This window comes from Carcharhinus amblyrhynchos, chromosome 9 (genome assembly GCF_965287045.1).
Source record: "Carcharhinus amblyrhynchos chromosome 9, sCarAmb.v2.hapA, whole genome shotgun sequence".
NCBI lineage: Eukaryota > Metazoa > Chordata > Chondrichthyes > Carcharhiniformes > Carcharhinidae > Carcharhinus > Carcharhinus amblyrhynchos.
Genome location: NC_137332.1, coordinates 92000919 through 92023738, shown reverse-complemented (window position 1 = coordinate 92023738; position 22820 = coordinate 92000919). Strand labels below are relative to the sequence as shown.

General features: G+C 42.1%; 2 protein-coding genes across 2 annotated transcripts in view; both read left to right on the top strand.

Moving 5' to 3' along the window:
* LOC145348018 (uncharacterized) overlaps positions 1-22820 on the top strand; it is a 649120-nt gene that overhangs the window by 225707 nt on the left and 400593 nt on the right. The window lies entirely within an intron of this gene.
* LOC145347996 (uncharacterized) lies at positions 17317-22018 on the top strand. Its single transcript, XM_080196074.1, has 3 exons — positions 17317-18625; positions 19419-19575; positions 19661-22018. The coding sequence occupies exons 1-3, from the start codon at positions 17927-17929 to the stop codon at positions 20389-20391; spliced, it is 1587 nt and encodes a 528-aa protein (XP_080052200.1). The 5' UTR covers positions 17317-17926; the 3' UTR covers positions 20392-22018.

Below are 22820 nucleotides of genomic sequence, written 5' to 3'. Positions count from 1 at the left end.
AAGCTGAATATTGTGCTGTTGTTTGTCTGCAGTTTTATCAATATTCTGTATAGACTTATAACCACGATAAACGCACTTTTGTAATTGACCCAAACTATCTGATTTGTCAGCATGATGTATTCCTATTCATTGAAACACTCAGAAATCTACAGTAAGAGTACTGTATATACTATATTGGTCAATGTCACTGTTGGCTGGTATATTTTCTCCATCAATGGGTTTATAATTTCCAGTTCAGAGGAAGAATGTTTATGCATCATCTGTTGCACAACAGCAACTTGTCAGCCTCAGTCCTCAAGACTCTGGAGTGAGACATGAACCCACAACTTTCTGACTCAGAGATGAGAGGTGCTAGTTAAGCCATTGCTGACTACCTGACATATAATATTTGTTGTTTTTAGTCTCTTGGGGGTTAAGTCCCTCTCCAGCAGGAATAGGACCCCCTCCAGATTTGTAGTGTGAATGTCCCTGAGGCATTCTGCACTGCACAGAGTGTGGGAGATTAATTTTGAAAACCCCCTGTAAACTAGCAGCCTGAAAGTTTGATTTGATTTCAAGTGATATTGGATGTGATTTTTCCGGCACGTTGCACTGGTCACCTGGCGCAGCAGACTGCGAAATGTGACTAGGAAGGCTGTACTTTCCTGGGCCATTTTTTGTGGTGTAATCAGCTTCGCTGGGAAACAGTATGAGATTGATTGCAATATGCTAATAATGATTAGAATCTATTTAGCAAGCCCAGGACTCATCGCCCAACTTGCTAAAGTTTCTGAACCTGCTGGGGGAGGTTCCCATCAGTGGGGATTAAAATTGGTTCCCAGCAACAGGGACCACACATGATGGCCTCCTTCGGGGAGGTAGAGGCCATTGAGGACCCCTAAGAGGTTAGGAGCACCCTGGCACTGCCCACTGAGCACTGTGCAGTGCAAAGGAGTGGGGCCAATCGGAGGTGGTGGTGGGGGACCCCTGAACACTCTGCAGTGATTGGTGGGGGAGGGGCAGAAGACACAGAGAGAGAGCACAGATTGGATGAGGGGCAAAGTTGAGTAGCAAGGCTGCACAGGAAAAAAGGACACATTACCTAGGGGGACATGACAGAGGCGTTCAGCATGTGTGAATTCACTCCTCCTTGTATATCTATTTCCATTGTTTCTCTCTCTACTTCTTTCCTACATCTGTACTTTCTTAATGTCACCACTCCACTTTTATTCTGCTCCAGTCTCCTACCTCTCTCGCTCCTCCTTACAGATAAAGGGAGAGGAGAGGCCATGGAAGTAATTGAAAACAAGCTCAAAAACTTAATTAAAACAACACTGAGCTTTCCTGGGAAGAGTGAGTTATTCCTCGAATCTTATTCCTGACAAATTGTAAGAACTATGTCTAAACAATAGACCTTTAATGAGTCACTGAAAGCAGTACTGACTGAAGATAACTACTTAAGATGTCAATTCCAGCTGATACTAGGGACTTTCCCACCTTTCACAGTAACTGGAAACCAGACATTAATTACAGTATTGACACCTGCAGCTAAACTAATTACTACTTTAAATCAAATCAAATTTTCAGACTGCCAGTTTACAGGGGAGAAAACATTCTGTACACAGCCATGGAACTTAACTCCTTAGAAACTGAATCTTATACTGTCAGAATATGTTACTGTCAGCCGTGGCTTAGTTAGCACTCTCATCTGAGTCAAAAGGTTATGGACCCAAGTCTCACTCCAGACAGTTGAGCACTGAGGCTGACACTCCAGTGTGGTACTGAGGGGGTGCTGCACTGTCAGAGGCACCATCTTTCAGATGTGTTAAATCAAGGTGCATTCTGCTCACTCAGGTGATTGTAAAACATTCTACGACATTATGTTGTAGAACAGCAGGATGTCCTATCAATATGGGTCCTGTAATAAACATCACCAAAGCAGATTATGTTTAACATCACATTGCTGTCCATGGGAGCTTGCAAATTAGCTGCCACGTTTCCTACATTGTAACAGTGACTACACTATAAGTAGCATGTCATTGGTTGTAGAGTGCTTTCAGAAACCAGGTTTGTAAAACTAGATATATAAATGGAATGCAAGTCTTTCCTAGGGGAACATTATGCTTATGAACTGGTAATTCTTAACTTATTAATGGAGGAAGTATACCAGCCTACAGTGACATTGACTAATATGTTGTGTACAGGACTTGTAATGTAGGCTCCTGGGTGTTTCAATGAATAGGAATGCATCATGCTGACGATCAGGCAGTTTGCTTAAAATTTAAGAAGTTTTTTTTAAGTGATAAAACAGCAGAAAATCAACACAATATTCAGTTTACACTAAACTTGCTAAGTAAGTTGACTTTTGTTGAGTGTATCAAATGTTTGCACTCTAACTGGCTTTCCAACTTTCAGTTCTGGCAACGATGTGGCAGCTTTATCAAAGGAAAAATTGTCTTTCTGCCATTTCAATTTGATTTCATCACTCACTCCTGTTCCTACTTTTGGCATCAGTTTTTTAACATGGCAGCATGACATTAGTCGTTCAACTGGACAATTTTCCATGCCTTCAGAAGGTGTGTTTCTCCACTCCAAGATTCCCTTATACACATCTTATTGGATCTAGTTGATTTTTTGATGACCCCTTTGATAGTTTTCACTGCAGCCTCAGTCTTTCCATTTGACTGGGAATAATGGTGACAAGTGGTAAGTAACATTCGTTGCATGCAACTACCAGGCCATGACTATCTTCAATGAAACCATTATCTTTTGACATTCAATGGCATTGCCATTGCTGATTTCCTCACAATTAACATCCCGGGAATTACCGTTAAACAGAAACTGAACTGGACTAACCATATGAATGCAGTGGCTGCAAAATCAGATTACAGGCGAGGTATCTTGACAAGAGTAAATCATCTTTTGACTCCCTAATGCCTATCCACTATCTACAAGGCTCAAGTCAGGAGTGTAATGGAATACTCTCCATTACCTGGATGAGTGCAGCTCCAACAATACTTAAAGAAGGTTGAAACCATCCAGAAAAAAGCAGCCCACTTCAGTGCTACCCTTTAGAAGTGCTGAATTTCCCAATTATTCATCAAGTATCTGAATTCTTCTTTCAGGTGTCCTATAATTTCATTGGAACAGTTCATGTCAGCTGGTCTAACTCCTGGTAGTCAGAAGAGTCATCAGTGAAAAGATAATCCGTTACAGTGAGAGTGAAGAAGTCTCCTCCAAGCTTCATCCATGGTTAGTTTGGAATGTCCAGAGTCATGTGCAGCTCTTTAGCTTGCTCAGCTTGATGGTCATTACAAGCACTACAGTGGCTAATGTGGTCCTTAATCTCATTGCTTATGTTTGGCCAGTGGAGCACTTCTTTCCTTCCTCAGACTACACTTGATTCCTTTGTGAATGTGCTTTGGCATCGCTTTAGCAACAATGGCCTTCATCTCTTTGTATAAGATGCCATCCTGGGTGATCATTTAATCTCTGTCTGTCAAATATACTCTTATAGTAACAGGTATATCCTTGATGGTTTCAGGCCATCCTTACATCACAACTTCCTGTAACACTTGAAGAATTGTGTAGTTTGCTTGATCTGAGCAAGACACTTGTCTGTCAGATTCAATGCCCTTGCTGGGTTGATGATTCCAAAGCATGTCATGCTGTTGCTTCTTATTGAATCTGGAAGATTTCACACTCTGTACTAGTACCATCAACTTCCTTCAAAGAGAATGCAGCCCTTGACAGAATGTCAGTGATTTATATCTGCTTCACTTGTTTGTACTTCACTCCCAAATTATATCTCCGCAAATAAAATAACATTCTTTGTAAACACTTTGGAGCAGATAGAAGCAGTTTGAGAAAGATGCTTTGAAGTGATTTGTGGTCAGACTTTACCATCACTTTCTCTCTCCCAAGTAAGTACAGGTTGAAATGCTCACAAACAAAGACAATACTCCTGGCACTCTTTTTCAATCTGCACAGCATCATTCAGTTTGTGTTAACGTTCTGGATATAAACAAACTGATTGTCCTTATGACATGAGGGTTGCTTCAAGTCCTGTTTCACTGACATCTAACTGAGTGACTTCATTACTGGTGTCATAGCACCTCACCTTAGGGTTGTTGTCACTAGTTGTTTGATGTGAGTTTCTTGTTCTGTGTCCTAAGATCATCATCCTTTGAAGCGAGCTGGTGTAGAGATTCCGACTCTGATGACAGATTTGACAAGATCTTGGTTAGGTAATTCCTGCATTTTTTTCATTCATCTTTAGCTATGTGGGTGTCACTGACTAGGCCATCACTTATTGTGCATCCCTGTACAGTTATCCTTCAGAAGATGATGGTGAGATGTCATCTTGAACCACTGCAGTTCACATGCTGTAGGTACACCCACAATGCTGCTAGAGAGCGACTTCCAGGATTTTGACTTGTAGACGGTGAAGGAACGCTGATATATGTCCATGACAGGCTGGTGAGTGGCTTGGAGGGGTACCCAAATCTTGTCCTTCTAGATGATAATGGGTTTGGAAGGTGCTATTGAAGGAACCATGGTGAGTTCCTGCAGTGCATCTTGTAGATGGCACATATGGCTGCCAACTGGTGGATGGAATGAATGTTTCTTGAAAGGGTAGCAATCAAATGAACTCCTTTGTCCTGGATGGTTTCGAGCTTCCTAAGTTTTGTTGGAACTGCACTCATTGGTGTGGATCCACTGGTGTTTCAGGAGATCTGAGGAGTGCTGAAGCCTTGTCACAAATATTCCATCTGAAGTGTGAATCCGTTGGTGGCCCAGCAGTATTAAGGATGTCACAAAAGTTTCATCACAAACTTCACACTTAAAGAGTTATTCCACTATTTGGATCACCTAATGGAGCTAAAGTTGTCAGCTTGTGAAAAACAATTTGTAACACACTACACACATGAACAGTTTCTCCAGCGTGAATGCATTGGTGTCAGCAGCAAACTGATGCTGATGAGACTGATTTCTCACACATATAACACATGAATGGTTTCTCCCCTGTGTGTGAGTGTGTGTGTGTGTGTGTGTGTGTTTGTGTGTACCGAGGTTCCCTGACAGTGAGAATGATTTGTCACAAACCTCATACCTGAATGGTTTCTCAAATGTCATTCCTCTGCTGGACCATTAGGCTCAAGAACCTGGAGAATGATTCTTTACAGAACTCACAACTGAATGGTTTCTCCCCTGTGTGAAAGCATAAGTGTCTGTAGAGGTCCGCTGACAGAAAAGATTTGACACATACCTTATACCTGAATGGTTTCTCACATGTGAATGTGTAGGTGTCTAGAGGTCTGATGATGCTGAGAATGACACACCTCATACATGAAGCACTTTTCCCCTGTGTGAATGCATTGGTGTCTATGGAGATCTGAGAATCACAATGAGTTGTTACACCCTCGCATGTGAATGGTTTCTTCCCTGTGTTCAATGTAGACAAGAGTAATTTTTCACATACACCACACATGAATGGTTTCTCTCCTGTGAGAGTGTGGAGGCTCAATGATTGTGAGAATGATTTGTTGCAAATGGCACAAGTAAATGGTTTCCCCCCAGTGTGAATTCGTCAGTGATTCACCAGGGTTGATAGTTGTGAAAAGCCCTTGTCACACCTCATATTCAAATAGATTCTCCCCAGTCGGTGAGAATCCAATGTCGATGGATATGTGAAAGCTCGATCACGCACTTCATATTTCAATGGTTTGTCTGTCATGTAGCTGCCCTTGTTACTAGAGGAAGACCATGATGTGTTAGATTTTATGTGCCTGTGGATCCCTCCTCATAAATTTCACACTTGAACAGTCCCTCACCTGTAGGAGTGAGTCAGTGGTTCATGAAGCTCAATGAATGGCTGAACTCTCATCACACTTGGAGTCCACTCACACATCTTCCCAGCTTCATCCTGACTGATCGCCACATCCAAATCTTCGGGAACGTTGGTTCTGATGGAAGGTTCCACACCACTGACCTATTTCAGATCTGATGATATGTCAAAGCTCACCTGACCCGACTGACTTCCACATGATGGTTTCACTGCCCAATCTTTTCTGTGTTGAGCAATGCATTGAAGGAATTGGATGTCTTCCTTCAGTAATGCAGTTGTTTCTCAGGTGATGATAGGAATCTATCTGCACTGTCTATCATCTCTACTTTCTGGTGCAGTATGATGCAATCCTTCTGTAAAACAGGAAAAGGAAACATGTTTCATTCAACTCTGTCTCTTCCTTTGATGAGGGGGCTAACTACTCAGTTAAGCGATTGACACTCACTGTGAAACAATCTGCTGTCCCCTTCATGGGTGATTAGATGCAAGTCCTTTCTTTTCCACACTTGATTGTCACATACCCTATGTTTCCAGCAGGGACACTTAATAGTGATCAGGAGGAGGCATTGTGACTATTTTCTTTAATCTGCCCAGACCTTACCTTCGCAATGAGGGCAATGGAAAAGATAGTTGGGCAGAATGCAAAACAGGCTACTAATTCACTGAGCCCGATTTTACCATCAAGTTGAGTCCGTTTTTGGGTACGAAAACCTGGTAGAGTCGGGCATGAGGCAAGGAGTGTGATCCGCGCCTGCCTCTGCGCCAGTTCCCCCTTTACCAAAAGCCGAAAATGGCCACCATTGGGACTGCACCCACATCAATTTAAATGTATTCGCATGTATTTAAATTGATGGGCTGCGTGCCCAAATTTATTGACACTTCCCCCTTTACCACTGCAATCGCCCATCCAGATTCAGCGCAAAAGCAACATGGTCCGCAAAGGTCCGATCTGGGCACTCCAGCTTCTGATGACACAAGTTCTGAGCTTCTGATGGCTCTCTGACTCAGGTGATGAGTGGGGGTGGTGGCAGGGTGGGGCGAGGCTGGGTCAGATGGTTCTCTGGTGGGGGGAGGGAGGGGGTCAGATAGCTGTCTGGTTGTGGGGGGGGAAGCAGTGGGTCAGATGACTCTGGTGGGGGGGTGGGAGGCTGGTCAGATGGCTTTCTAGTGCAGGGGAGGGCTGTGGGTCAGCCCTTCCAGTTATTCTTCTCAGAAGTCACAGTCTATTCATCTCTCCAGGAATGCCCCAGTCCATTTTCCTCTTGTTATGGTGGCCAAGTAACTCTCCCCATTGGCTCTGACTTATTGAGTGAGTAGAGGTTTGTGCAATGAAAGCAGTCAGTGGCGGTGTTTGAACCAGGTTATTCAATGTGGACTGTTGCTGTAGGTTACGAGGCGGAGGCCTGATTGTAAGCTGCAGCCAAGGCACTTTTCTTTAATGCACAATGAAGAGGGTTAGTGAAGGGAACTGGCATTTGGCTGAATTACAACACCTCTGCTCAGATGTCCCAGTATTCAAGTGTTATCCTCGACTAAATGTTAAATATCGCAAAGGTCCAATTCACATTTTATATCAAACTCCCATCTGAGATTCCTGATAAAGCTAATTTCAGCTGGATTATGCTGACAAAACCGACACAAACTAGTGTAAAGTCTCGACCACAATCTGTGCATTTACTTTGGTTGCATATTTGTCAAGGAGTTTCATGAAAGCATAACTTTTTTAAAAATTGTGTATGACCAACTGAAGCAGTTTTATTTAAGGGTGGTACATTGTGATCTAATTGACTTCATGATCAATGCAGTGTATGATTTCTTTACTCATTTTACAACATGTTTGTTTTTCAATAAATGGTGGGGGGCGGGGTTTGTCAAGAGAGCCCAGAATCTGAGGAATTAGTTGTGTGACCCTGACAACAGCTTTAATCCATGTTCATGGAATAATCCATCTAGAGTTGGACTTGAACCCACAACCTTGTTCTCTGAGACAGAGGGTTCAAGTCCCGCTCCAGCACCTCAGCGCAAAAATCCTGGCTCACATTCCAATGCAGTACTGAGGGGTGGAAGAGATTACAGCAATAGGGAGGAGAGAGGGTATGGAGGAGTTTGAAAACAAGCTTAAAAACCTCATTAAATCTAACACTGAACATCAGTAGTGGATCTCCCTCTCGTTTTCATGTAACATTCAGCGTTCAGGATCTTGTCCAATGAAAGATGAACGGCTGGAGTTTAATGTCCAGAGCATTGGCTTAAATTATTGTAAGCTGTTCATGTGGCCTTTCAATAAAGAAGTCAATCATTGAGCAGCGATTCCTCTTTAGTGAGAGAATAATCAAAAATGCCTTTCTTTAGTAAACTTGACATGAATGGTGAAGACTGGGCCCAATACATAGAGCGCATGTGCTACTTCAGCCAGGTGAATAATGTTGAGGAAGATGAAAGACAAGAAAGTAATCTTATTCACAGCATGTGGGACTGTGTTATGCAGCACAATAAAAAGCCTGTTTTAATCAGGTACGCCTGTTTTGAAAGCTTTCAAGTACCTTGCATATTTAGTTGAAAGCCACTACGAACAAAAGCCTTCTGTCATGCTCCAGAGATATTGCTTTAATACAACAGGGAGAACCCCCCGGAGCTCATTACGGATTTTTTGGCTGAACTGCTGAAACAGGAAGTACATGCAAATTAGGTCATCTCTTAATGAAATGTTGAGAGACAAATGTGTGTGTGGAATGGACAACCCAATAATCCATACAAAATATTGACAGAAACTGATCTGGACTCAGACAGCTATTGAAATTGCCTTGTCAGTGCGAAGTGCAGAGAAAGGGGCTCAGGAGCTTCAAGGGATGCCTGAAAGCAATGTTCTAAAGAACAAAGAACAACCCAGCACGGGAAACAGGCCCTTCGGCCCAACGAGCCTGCGCCGCCGCATCACCCTACACCTATTCTACCCTGCATGTCTAAGAATGGAACCCTACTCAGTCAGATTCAGGGAAGAAATAGTGTCAATTTGGTAAAAACCGATTAGCCTAAGAGCACATCTTTGGGGTGTGGGAGGAAACCGGAGCGCCCGGAGGAAACCCACGCAACCACAGGGAGAATGCGCAAACTCCCACAGGCCCAATTCCATGTGTCTGCACAGCCAGCAGTGCTAGTCACTGAGCTGTTGCGGCGCCCGCCTACCGGTCCAGGATCAAGCACACACACCGACATGAAGTACTAGGCCACTCCTGGAACTTCCAAGAGCAGCCCACGCACGACCCGCCGTGTGCATGCCCCTCGTTTGACACGAGGTGGACCTCCACCTGTGGAATAAAGACAAAAATATTAATCTTACAGCCTGCCTTTCCGGTGTCTCCCGAGGTTTAACCCTATTTATTAGCCCCTACCATATCCCTCCATTCTCGTTTCACTCATGTGCCTGTCTAACTGCATAAGTTCTCTGGATAAGAAGAAGGAATCATGAATGATAGTAACAATTCTTCAACCGAGGGTAGCTATGCAAGTAAGATGCAGTTCCTGCTACAATATCAAGGTCAGCTCGCGTCATGTGGCCATTGAGAAAACATAACAATACCCACCAAGTGGAAGAGATCAAACTCTGGAAGGTTGCATTTGCCAATTTTGGGCTGTTGTAGGCACAGTCAGATGACTCAGCCAAGGCGCAGTTGTAGACAAAACTTGTGTTGCTCCAGAAGAAGGCCAAGGCCAGTACCGGCTGAAACCATGGAGGTGCATTCACTGTAAGAGCAAGAAACAATGCAATAAAATCATATTATTGTCAAGATCACCCCAATAAAAAAAGAACTGCTGGTAAATGGACACCCATTGAAAATCGAAGTAGAATCAGAAGCCCAGTTTTCATTATTGTGGAGCATATAACTATCTCTAAATTGGTATTCAGCTTCTGAAACTGGAGATCACAAAGGTCAAACTAGCCATCTACACTAAGGTGAACCACTCAGGATAACAGGATTTACAGTGATTCTTGTGATCTATGGATTGCAATTAGCCAACTCCCAGTCATCGTTGTATGTGGGCAAGGACAATGATGATGATAATCATAAAAATAAATTATGCAGATGCTGGAATCTGAAACAAAAACAGAAAATGCTGGAAAACCTCAGCAGGTCTGACAGCATCTGCACAGAGTGAATAGAGCAAATATTTTGAGTCTGGATGACCCTTCATCAGAATGTGTGTGGCTACATCATCCATGCTACATGTGGCCCTGGGGCTTGCGCAGTCAGAAGCGGCAGTATGGAATCAGGAGGGGAGCCACTCCTCGGTGCCTGATGAAGTTGTAGTTCTGTCACGCATGGCAACGGCTGGCTCCCAGCATTCAGGAGTTGGAATATGAGGCGGCGTAAGTCCAAGCATTGGAATCTAATTGAAAAGCAGAGATTGACCCTTGGTAGGAACTAGGAAGATGGCGGTGGGAAGATGCACCATTGCAGGAGATTCTCTGTGTAAAGTCACAAAAGTCACAACATTCCCACTGACTGGACAACACAGAGGAGTTGCAGCAGGAGGTTAGTGCCGTTGGCTACATGTCAAAGGCTGCAGAGAGGTTACTTCTCTCTTCAGAAACGTTTCCTGACCTGAGCATTTCCAGCATTTTCTGAATCGCTGTGCGATTTCCGGCATTCACAGTGTTTTGCCCCATTAGATTCCAAGGACTGGCTGTGTGCACTTTGTGAAGTGTAGACTTTGGGTGGATTTGATGGAGCTTTGAAAACAGCAGTTTAACTTCATGACTTCATTTGGATAATTTGGACTTCATTTTAATTAGAGAGGTTAGGGAGAACAAAAGTCATATTTACAAGTTGTGTAAAGGCAGAACTACAAATTCCTCAAATCATTAAAGTAACAAGGCAGCTCACAAGAACATTTTATTCAAAAATTAACACTGGGGTCTATTTTTGGAGGAATAGAATTGAAAAGCAGAGAAATGGTGTTGAACTTATCTAGAATTTTGTTTAAACCACATTTAGAGAGCTGTGTGTAGTTCAGATTAACATATTGAGAAAGGACAGAAAGGAACTGGGGAAGGTGCAAAAAACATTGATAAGGATGATAATGAGAATGGAGAGATTGTAACAGGACTTAAACCTGGTGTTGTCAGACTTTTTACTGAGATTGTAACTATCAGGAATGACTGAATAGGCTAGCACTTGTTTCCCTAGATATGAGAAGGATGAGGGGAATAGCACAGAAATTTTAAATTATGAATTATGAGGTGAAGAATTTGGGGGTAAATGGAGAGATGTTCTCACTTGTGTGTGGGAGCCCAAAACTAGGGTCCAGAAATACAAGATGGTCAATAATAAATCCAATAAGGAATTCAGGAAAAACTTATTTCCAAGTGACTGATCGGAGTATGGAATTTGCTCCCACAGGGAACAGTTGAGGCATTCCATGTATTTTCTGGGAAGCCAGGTAGGTAGATGAGGGAGAATGGGATAGAAAGATCTGCTGTTGGGAGAGATGAAATAGGTCTGTGTGGTGAGAGCTTTAATCATTCGAGCCTCGTGAACCACTGACTCATTTCTACAGATAAGAGACTGAAGAAGTGTGCAGCTGCATGAAGAGGGCCCTATAGGCTCATAGGATCTATAATATCTGCAATGTCACACAAATACACAAAAGATACACAAAAGTATTCAAGAGTGAAGTGTGTGATCAAGCCTTTACAAAGTTATTGACACTCGGGAATCACTGGCCAATCCACACTAGCCAGAAGTCATACACATGTAAATTCATAGAATCCCTACAGTGCAGAAGGAGGCCATTCGGTCCATCAGGTCTGCACCGACTCTCCAAGCATCTTACCTAGGTCCCATCCCTGTTACCCGATGTATTTATGCTATTAATACCCCCTAACCTACACATCTTGGGGCACTAACAGGCAATTTAGCATGGGCAATCCACCTAATCTGCACATATTTATGTGATAAATGTTTCACAAGGTCCTATAATCTATGCAATCACAAACAAATTTACATCAGGGAGAAGCCATACTTGTGTAATGTGAGCAACAAATTATTCTTGCTGTCATCACATCTCCATACACACCAACACATTCACACAGGAGAAACCCTTGTGTGCAATATGTAACAAATCATTCTCATGGTTATCGATCCTCTGCAAAGACATGGCAGAAACCACTAAAATATGAGGTGTATGACAAAATGTTTGTGCATTTATCAACACTCAGAAATCACCAACATGTTCACAGGAGATGATTTCATGTGCGATGTGACTGCCATCATTCTCATGGTTATTGCACTCCATGTACATCAGTGCAGTCACAGGAAAGAAACCATTCACATGTGAGATGTGCAACAAATCATTCACAGTTAACAAAGTTCTGCATACAGGAACACATTTACACAGAAGAACCCATTCACATGTGAGGTCTCTAACAAATTATTCAAACTGTTACCAAGCCTCCGTGTCCATCAGAGAATCCACACGGGGAAATCATTCAAGTGTGAGGTTTGCAACAAAGCTTTTTCAATATCTATAATCTAAGCACCAGATCATTCACATGGGAGAGACCTTCAGGTGTGAGCTGTGTGAAGCCTTCACACAGTGATCACTGGTGAATACATACTGGGGAGGGACTATTCATGTGTGGGGCATATAACAAGTCATTCTCAAAGTAATTGTCTTCCACATCCACCAACGCATTCAAACAGGTTAGATGCCGTTTAAGTGAGATTTCTGTGCCATTGATTTTGTGAGGTCTTTGCCCCTCCTGAAGGAGTAGACAATTCACTTGTGGGAGAAACCCTTCAGGAATGAAGTTTGTAAGATGGCTTTCTATTTCTCCAGCCTCCTAATTCACTAGAGGACAGTCACAAGGGAGGAACCATTCACATGAGATGTGCATAGTAATTATTCTCACAGATATTTAACATCCTGGTCAGAGAATCTATATGCAGAGGAAAAAAAGTCAGATGTGAGGAATGTGATAAGGCTTTCAGATTGTCAGTGGATCTCCTGGTTCATCAAGGCACTCACACTGAGAACCGTATCAGTGAGAGTTTTGTTAAAAAAAAGCTTAGCAGTCAGACTTCCTGCAACGTCAGTGAATTCACACGGGAGTCAAACACTTCCAGTATGAAGTCTGTTAGGATTGTTTCACCTGCTTCTCCTCCATTGCCAAACACTGAGATGTCCGCACACCTGCTTCCCTTACACAGAGTTGTCTGCGTTGTTTACCCTCAAGTACTCACACAGGGCAGCTGTCCTTCCAAAGCGCTGTCTGTCTAAGCAGTGTCTGTCTCCAACCACTCCCACCATCAGTCTAATCATCTTAAAAAGTGCCAAATTATCCTTGGACTATGTTTTTATGCCCTCTTTTTATTTTAGATTTGTAAACCCTCAATAAAATGCAGGCATCTTTTAAAGCAAAACTAAAATTGGAGTTCCCTTAATGCACAACTACAGAAATACACAACTACAAAACTAACTTCAATGTAAAGCTATAGGTTATGCCCAACACACATAAATACAAATATAAATTCCCTAAAATGATTGCTGGAATTCCCTGGTCTTTTGCTAGCGATAGGAATCCTTGATCCCACTAGCAATGCACCCCCACTACTTGCAACATGGGGTGATTTCAATGGGAGCTACCCATTGACGACATCAGAACCAGAAGATCCCGCTGCCAAGAAATCCGCTGATGGGAGGCCTGAGAATCTTGCCCTATTTCCTTACACAAGATTCATTTCAAGTTCTGAGTAAGATAGTGAATCACTTTCAGCTGTTTCGGCATTTGTGTTGATTCAAAGTTTGGTGTGAGCTGAATTTTATATTTTTGTTGGCTGCTATTCTATCAATCCTCTGTGTAGACTTATAACGCACCATAAATTCACTTTTCCTAACTTGCCCCAAACTACTTAATTTGTCAGCATGGTGTGTTCCTATTCACAAACGCTCAGGAGCCTACAGTAAGAGTGCTATACACAACATACTGGTCACTGTGAGCTGATATATTTTCTCCATCAATGGGTTTAAAATTTCCAGATCAGAAAGTATAATGTTTCCCTAAGAAGGAAAGACTTGCACTTTTATATCAACTTCCATGAATTCAGGACATTCCAAAGCAACTTTGGGCCAAAGAATTGTGATTTGAAGTGCACCAATTGACATGGCAGTTAATTGGTGCACTGCAAGCTTCAACAAACAGCAATGTGATGGTGACCAGATAATCTGTTTTTGTGAGATTGACTGCAGGATCCATATTGACCAGGACATCAGCAATATATCCCCTATTCTTTTACAATATAGTGGGATCTTTTATATTCACTGAGAAGGCAGGCAAAGCCTTGGTTTAACATGGTTTAAAACCCTCTGCACTAGAGCCTCAGTGTTCAAGACACTGGAGTGTGACTTGAACTCAAAACTTTTTGACTCAGCGACGAGAGTGCTAACTCGGCTACAGCTGGCAATAACTTACAATATTGCTGTTGAAATAGATTTGTTTCTAGGGGGTTAAGTTCCAAGACTGTGTACAGCATGTACTGCCAGTAAACTGGCAGTCTGAAAGTTTGATTTGATTTAAAGTGACAACTAGTTAGAGTTGCAAGTGTCAGTGTTGTCTTTGTGTCTAGGTTGCTGAGGAGGTGACAATGGAAGTCCGTGGTACCAACTGAAATGCATCTGAAGGGATCATCTTCAATCAGTACAGCTGATTAACCATTGTGCTTTCATTCACTCATGAAAGTTTATTGTTTAGTTACAGTTCTAATAGTTTGTCAGGAATAAAATTCAAGGAATAACCCACTCAGTGTTAATTTTAGTAAGGTTTTTAAACTTGTTTTCAAATCCCTCCATGCTCTCTCCCCTCCCTATCCCTGTAATCACTTCCACCCCTCAGTACTTTACTGCAGTGTCAACCAGGATATTTATGCTCAGGTCCTGGAGTGCAACTTGAACCCACAACCCTCTGACTCAGAGAAAAAGGTTGTGGGTTCAAGGCCAAGTTTTAGATGGATTCTTCCATGAACAATTCCATGAATAATTTCTCAGACTCTGGGCTCCCTATACAAACCCATTAATTGAAACACAAATATGTTGTAAAGTGAGTGAAGAAATTATCCTGTAGATGTTTACAATGCTGCATTGATCATGAAGTCAATCAGATCACAATGCACTACCTTAAAAAAAGCTTCAATTAGACAACACATTTTAAAAAATGTTTCCCTTAGTGAAACTGTTCGACAAATATGCAACAACCACAAGTTCACAGGTTATGATCGAGAATTTACATTAGTCTGTGTCAGATTTGTCAGCGTAATCTGGTTGAAATTGACCATATCAGGAATTTTAAATGAAAGTTAGATTAAAAGTGTAAATTGAACTAATGTGACATTTAACACTGGTTTATTAACTATCATTCGGGCACAGCTGGAACCAACCACAGAACTGACCATGGCCGTAGATGGAAATAATGAAACTGGGAGATTAAGCCAATGGTGCCTATTTGAGGTGGCTCTTCAAATTACACACAGGATTTTTGGGTGTTCAGGCACTAACTGCCTGGAATGGTGACATCCTGGGAGAGGAAAATGGACAGGGACATCCTAGAAGAGGTGAATGGGCTGGGACATCCCAGGCAAATAACTAGAAGGACTGAATATGTCTGAGAAATTGGAGCTGAGGGAAGATGAACCTCCCTAACAGGCAGCCCCTGGATAGGGTGCAGTTACAAGATATCAAACCATGGGGCATCTATTCACACAATGAGCCCCAGCACTGAATCACGAAGTCATTCTGTAAGGAATAAAGACTCCCTGATCAGTGGGTCAATCTTCCTCTCCAGACCACTCTCTCCCTCCCTCTCCTGTGTCCCTGTCTCCTGTGCATGTGCTGATCCCACCACTACCTTGGATGTAGCGGGTATTTTCTGATCTGCTGTCAGACACATCCTACACTGATGTTGTCAGTTTAAAAGCCTTTGAGAATAAACAAATGCTATTCTCACACTAGAAATCTCGGTCAAACATTTACCAGGGGAACTGAGACAGCAGCTGCAATAAATGAGGATTTATTCAATGAGACAATAACAAGTTTAAATCCCCAGCTGACCTGCTGCTCAAAGTCACCTCCATTCACCATTTTCCCAAGCTTTAGATACATTTTAATTTGATGTTTTCAAGTTTCCTTTGTACTTTGATTTTGTTCGGGCTGTTCCCCTTCCATTTGGGGAGCTACCCCTTTTACTTGGTCCTGATATAACTTGAGTTTGTTCATTCAGTTTGACCTTAAAAAAGGCAAAGCTTCAGGAAACTCATGTTAGTCCTGAAATATTTGGATTGGCTGCGAGAGACGTCAATCAGAGAGCCCACGCACTTTGCCCATTCTCTCCTCTTCCTCTTTCACAGCTACTTCACTTCCTGTAGGGGCTGAAAACCAAGTCAGGAGATGGTCAGTGAAGGAGTAGAATTTATAATAATTACATTGCATAATATCCACACGAATGTTCCGGCAGTCCTGGGATTCCTGGGGGGAATTAGGTGCAGAAATGCCCCTTATGCTGTGTGAGAAGATCCAGCTGTGAGACCTGTTTACTCGGTGCTTTGTGCTGAGCTGTTTGATTGGAAATTGAGTGTGTTTATTGGAAGAATTTCCCTTCTGATCTATAGCCTGAGTTTTGTTGTTGGCTCATTACTGACTATGAGATGAGGTGTAATTATCTGGGAGGGGCATTTATTGAATGCCTTCTTTAAAGATTTTACCTGAAAGCCTCAGCCTTTTCCAAAAGCCTGGGCTTGGATTTGATAGTTTTGCCCAGATCTGTGTCTGACAGCTGAATTTGGGATGTGAAGTTAGTGCAGTTTATCTGATTTCCCCAGATACCAGAATTAGGGGGCATAGCCTTAAACTAGCAATATAGGACTGAGTTGAAGAGGAACTTATTTGCCCAAAGGATTGTGAATCTATGAAATTTCCTGCCCAGTGAAGCAGTTGAGGTTACTTTGTTGAATGTTTTAAAGCCAGAGATAGATTTTTGAACAGTAATTAAGGGTTATGGTAACTGGGTGGGTAAGTGGAGCTGAGTCCACAAAAAGATCAGCCATGGTCTTACTGAATGATGCTGCAGGTTTGAAGAGCCAAATGGCCTATTCCTAGTTCATATGTTCTTATAAACCAGAACCCTTCAATCAGCTACCATTAAAACAATATTTTCCTTAGCTTCCAGCCCTTCCTACCCAGTGTGTTTCCTTCAAATAACTTTAGAAAGCAAGGGGAAAAATTTTAAATTTCCACTGAATTAACATTTCTCTTGACTGCTTTTATATGAAACACGTCTAAGGATAAAACTGGTCTTTGGCCAGTACAACACAAAGCTCTCAGTGAATTGATAGCCTGTTTTACACTCCACCTGACTGTTTTTTCCATTGCCCCCCCAGCGCCCAGGAAGACAGGGGTCTGGGCAGAGAAAAGCATTGTCTGCTCTTGGTTTCTATCCAGTGTCCCTGCTGGAAATATAAGGTGTGCAACAGTCAAGTGAGGAAAAAGAAAGGACTTGCCTGATTTCCCCCCACACAGGAATGGCATTCTCTATGGAATAGCTTCCAAGGAGGAGTCGCTTTCTTTAGCGAAGGAGTAGGAGGAGGTTATTTTTTTTTCCCTGTTTTACAGAAGGATTGTAGTACACTACACCAGAGAATACAAAGAGGATAGACGCCACAAATAGATCGTGATCATCATCCAAGGAAGAACTGCACAAAGTGGGAAGACATATTGTCCCCTCACAGCATTGCTCAACACAGAGAAGATTAGATGTGAAACCAACTTATGGAAATCAGTCAGGTCAGGGCACTTTGATATATCGTCAGATCTGAAAACTGGTCAGTGGTGTGGAACCATCCATTAGAACCAACTTTTCAAAAGTTTGGCTGTTGCTGATTGGACGGGGGGAAGCTGGGAAGAAGTGAGTGGGCTCCAAGTGTGGTGAGAGCTTCAATGATTCATGAACCGTTGACACATTCCTACAGGTGAGGGGCTGTGACGGGGCTCCAAAGGTTCAGAAGATTTTCTAAAGTCCATTTGTTACAACCACAGCACAAAAGCAGTCACATGGAAGGGAAAAGATTTAAGTGTGATATTTGCGATAAACGTTTTGTGATGTCGACAACGCTCCTCAGGCACCACATGATTCACACAGGGGAGAAACCATTTAAGTGTGATGTGTGTGACAAATCATTCTCAGGCTCATCTGACCTCTGCAGACACCAACGCATTCACACAGGGGAGAAACCATTTACATGCGAGTTGTGTGATAAATCATTTTCGATGTCTTCGGGCCTCCACAGTCACCGACGCATTCACACAGGGGAGAAACCCTTCTCGTGTGAGTTTTGTGGCAAATCATTCTCACAGTTGTCGAGCCTGCACAGTCATCAACGCATTCACACTGGAAAGAAACCCTTTTCATGCGAGTTGTGTGACAAATCATTCTCGCAGTTATCAAGTCTCCAGAGTCACCAACGTATTCACACGGGGGAAAAGCCCTTCCCATGCGAGGTGTGTGACAAATCATTCTCGCAGTTATCACACCTCCACAGTCACCGACGCATTCACACAGGAGAGAAACCCTTCCCATGCGAGGTGTGTGACAAATCGTTCTCGCAGTTATCACACCTCCACGCACACCGACGCACTCACACAGGAGAGAAACCATTCACGTGTGAGATGTGTGACAAATCATTCTCAAACTCATCGACCCTCCGTAAACATCAACATGTTCACACAGGGGAGAAACCCTTACCACGCAAGGTATGTGACAAAGTATTCTTGGACTCATTGCTTCTTCTATTGGCTTCACATGTATGGTATATGACAAATCATTCCAAGTCACCTTCCCTCTGCGCACAGGAATGTATCCAGACAGAAGAGAACCCATATATACTATGTAACAAATCATTCTCAGACTAATCAGCCCCCTGCAAACACTGGTGACAAACCATTCATATGTGAGGTATGCAACAAATTATTTGCAGAGATATCGGATCTCCACAGACATAGGCACGTTCACACTGTGGATCATCTGCTTCCCTTGTATTGAAAGTTGTCTATGTTGGTTATTCTCCAATGCTCACACAGGGCAGCTGTCCTTCCAAAGCACTGTCTGTCCCAGCAGTGTCTGTCTCTAACCTCTCCCAGCATTGGTCCAGTTGTTTCAAAAGGACAATTTAACCTTTGACCAGATCACCAAATATCACAGGAAGAAGACATCAATATGTATAGAAGCTCCTGCTTATGTACAAGTTGCCCTACAATGGACAAGAGGGCAATATCTGAATATTAATATATATATGTTAATATTTTAACTTCAAATCAAATCAAAGGTTTCCAATTGAAAATACAGAAAAATCAATTTTTAAAATAATTTTATGAGTTTATAAAATGCAGTTGTCTTGGAGATGTTCCTGACTTTGTCATGAGATTGATCTCTAATCAGAGGTCCCCCTGGGTGTAGGCTTAAAGCTGTCTCCAGCACCCAGAAAACGTGTGATGAGACAGCATAGCAAAGTATTTACAATGATTTCTTTTTCATTTCTTCCTTTAGGTAAAGCTGGCCCATAACACACAGGAGTGCTCATTGACTGGAGGGCAGGTTCTGTACATCAAGGAGCTGACTGAACAGGATGAGTTCACGAGGAAGCTGTTTGGCCTCTGCAATCCCACGATAACCAATGGTGGATCAGATATGGGGCTGAGCGAAGGTGATGTCAGCAGCTGAATGTTTAAATTATCAGGAGGAGAGTTATATGACAAAAAATAATAATGGTGGTTTTCTTCCTCTGACAGATACACAGCTGTCCATGGACGCATCAGACCGTGATGGAGGAAAGTTGGCAGCGTCATCCGAGATTCCTGAAAGGGCTGATGAGGAAGGGATGGAGCTGAAAACCTTACAGCAATATGGCATAGTAGCTGCAGTGGAGGATGGAGAGGAGTGTCAGGAGGATAAGATGTCTGATTTGGAGGATAATGTTGATGAGTTAAAGTTAAACACTGTAGCCTGCATGAGAAAGGCCTATGATGTTCTGGCGACTGTGGTGAAGGGAGGGCACCCAGAACCTGCAGCTTTGGGAACAGAACCTCCGCCATTTCCACATGGACAAAATCAGGCCCATGATGCTGGTGAAGTAAGTGAAGATGATCTGAAACCTCTTGCATGCTTACATCAAGAACAAGTTCAAACTATGGAAAGTTATCAGGCCACTTCTAACTTACTTCAGCAAACTTTGACTCAATTTAATAGGGATGTTCGCCACAGTCTGCAAAGAAACAATGAGATTCTTCAGCAGCATCTACAAAGAAACAATGAGATTCTTCAGCAGCAGAATGAGGTTCTTTGCCAGCTTCTGCAAAGAAGCAATGAAACTTTGAATGAAATGAGGCAGATTCTGTCTCAGACTGTGGCATCTGCAACTTTGGGCCAGCAGCAGCTCAATGCAGAGACATCTGCTGCTGGACACATCGCTTACACAGGCAAAGTCATGTTACAGGGACAGGGGAGACACAGAAGGAATTAAGTCTGTCCCTCCAACACTGCCACCTCTACCTCATTCTCCACCTTCCAGTTTTATCATGATGGCTATTCTTCTCTTCTTTTGGGTCTGGATTTTTGCCACAATAGAGAGCCTGTACATTGTGAGGAAAACGGCAGAAAGGGGTTGAATCCGGAAGTCGCACCCCTTATCACAGCATTTCCCATTTTCCGTGGATCAAAAATTGGCCAGTTTGGGGTTTGCACATCTCACTGAGGCAGTTGTCCATAAAAATCAGCAGCTGCCTCCACTTGTGTTTGTTCAGAAACCAAAAAAAGTTTAAAGGGATTTATATTTGTATCAGTAAACATTAGTAGTAAGGTCTAGTTTTAGGTCAGATTAATTTAATGTTTTTGTATCTGGGAAGGGACCCAAATTTCATGCTGTACAATGGTGCTTGTACGTGTGGGGGTTAGTTTCAGTTCCAGCTGGATTCTTTTGTGTTGAGAGAGCCACAGCATTAAGAATAAATATAACTGCCAAGCAACTAGAGAGAGTGGGGTGGTGGGAATTTTTTTGTTTTTCAGTTTTAGCTGGATGCCAGAGAGAGTTGGTGATAGGCAGTTAAAGAGAACATCTCGCACCACTTTGCTATAAGAACTATACAATGGAATAATGGTTTAGAGAACCTTTGTTGGAAATCTAAAAAGCAGCTAGTTAAGGAAACTAGAGAAATAAAGAAAAGTTTCCACACAATGAAGTTCAAGGAATAAAATGGGGAGAAGAACAGGGCACTGTTTATTTTAACTCAGAACTAAAAAGTTATTGGTGAGAATGATAGAGAAAGATTTCAAAAGTAATCCTAATGTCTGGGATGTCTTACTACTGTCTGGGTAATTGGGAAGTATTGTTTGGATAATAGAATTTATGCAACAGTGGAACATAGTCAAGGCAAAGGATTCCTGAAGTGGTTGGTAAAAATGCTGGAATTGACACACTTGAAAGTGGAGTGGATGTTTTGTGGAAACGTGTCATTGGACAAACTGTTAAGTGATAGCATTACTACAAGAGAAGGTTTTAAAGCGTATTTTAGGAGTGGAGTTTGGAAACTCCCATATGACCATCATCTCGGGAAAAATCCATCGACACACTAACTTGTTATGTTAACTAGACCATTATAGCTTCAAATATACTTTGTCATCCATATTAATCTTAAAACCAGTGTGTGATTGCTAAAGGAGTATTTTATTATACTCAATTTTTTATGTTTAATAATTTTTTTCCTGTTAAAACTAATTTGCAGTCCCATGACCCTGTTTCACCATGCTTGTTTTCAAATAAAGTAAGTCTTTTGAGCCAGGATTCCATTCTGGGAGCTTCCCATCCAGTTATAACATTAACTGGGACCATAACAAAAATGGGGGCTCTTGCGGGATTTCAAAACATGGAGATGAGGTTATTGGATGATGATTAGTAATAATTTGACTTCGAATTTATGAGAAATGGTGGGATCTGTGATTCCTTAGAATGATGGTTCAGGGACAGAGACATTTCTATGGCTAAAAAATATTGAATTATTTTGAAATGCTTTTTTATGTTGGTTGATTCAAAGTTTGGAGTAAGCTGAATATTTTGTTGTAGTTTGCTGTTTTATCAAATTTCTGTATAGATTTATAAAGCACAATAAATTCACATTTTATCTTATCAAATCTTTCAGTTAATTTATTAATGTCCCTTTGCAACTTTCCACTCCCATCCACATTACTGACTGTGCCACCTCACTTTGGGTATAGAGTAGGTTACTGATGACACAATGTCAAATGAGCATATGTACTTACAAACAGGGAACAGGAGTAGGCCACTCGAGCCTCAGGTTGTCCTCAGTTTATTTGCCACTGCCTCCAGAATTATCCTACAAGACATCTTAAAATCATTCACTTCTGGAGGAAACACCAGTTCTTCAGAAGATGGTTGTGAGTTAGATTCTCCTCAGAGGTATAATTTTTATTTCCCTTCTCGATTGTGAAAGTCTCAGTTTTTTGTTCTGGTTAATTTTCCCATATTTCCAAACGAATCTGCTGGTACTTATTTTTGCTATAAGACACTATAAGGCCCACAATAGATAGGCCCCTTTGAGCTAGTTCCCAGCTTCTCTTCATCACATTCGTCTGTTCAACAGATTAAGCCACACCTGGTTCCAAGTGGTGAATGACAAAGTTGGTGCTTTACTCCACTTACAGTGCAAGTCTATTTAACTAATAATCATTTATTTTGGCTAACTTTGCTCAGTGAGCTGCAACCCATATGAGATCCAAACTGGAACTAAATTCCCTATCAGAAAATACCCAAATAAATTTAAAACAGGGCTTTCCTAACCTCTGCCCATGATAAGGTAGCTTGCTCTGGGCTATCTTCAAACTAAATTAATTGCACAGCTCACACTTGTGAGAACCCTCTGGTGCCTCAAAGATATA

Bases quoted from the DNA above. Each gene is read 5' to 3' on its own strand.
- LOC145347996 (XM_080196074.1), top strand. From the start codon at position 17,927: ATGGAAGGGAAAAGATTTAAGTGTGATATTTGCGATAAACGTTTTGTG. The intron at 18,626-19,418 runs GTATGTGACAAA...TTCTTCCTTTAG, and splicing joins AGAAACCCTTACCACGCAAG to GTAAAGCTGGCCCATAACAC. The intron at 19,576-19,660 runs GTGATGTCAGCA...TTCCTCTGACAG, and splicing joins AGATATGGGGCTGAGCGAAG to ATACACAGCTGTCCATGGAC.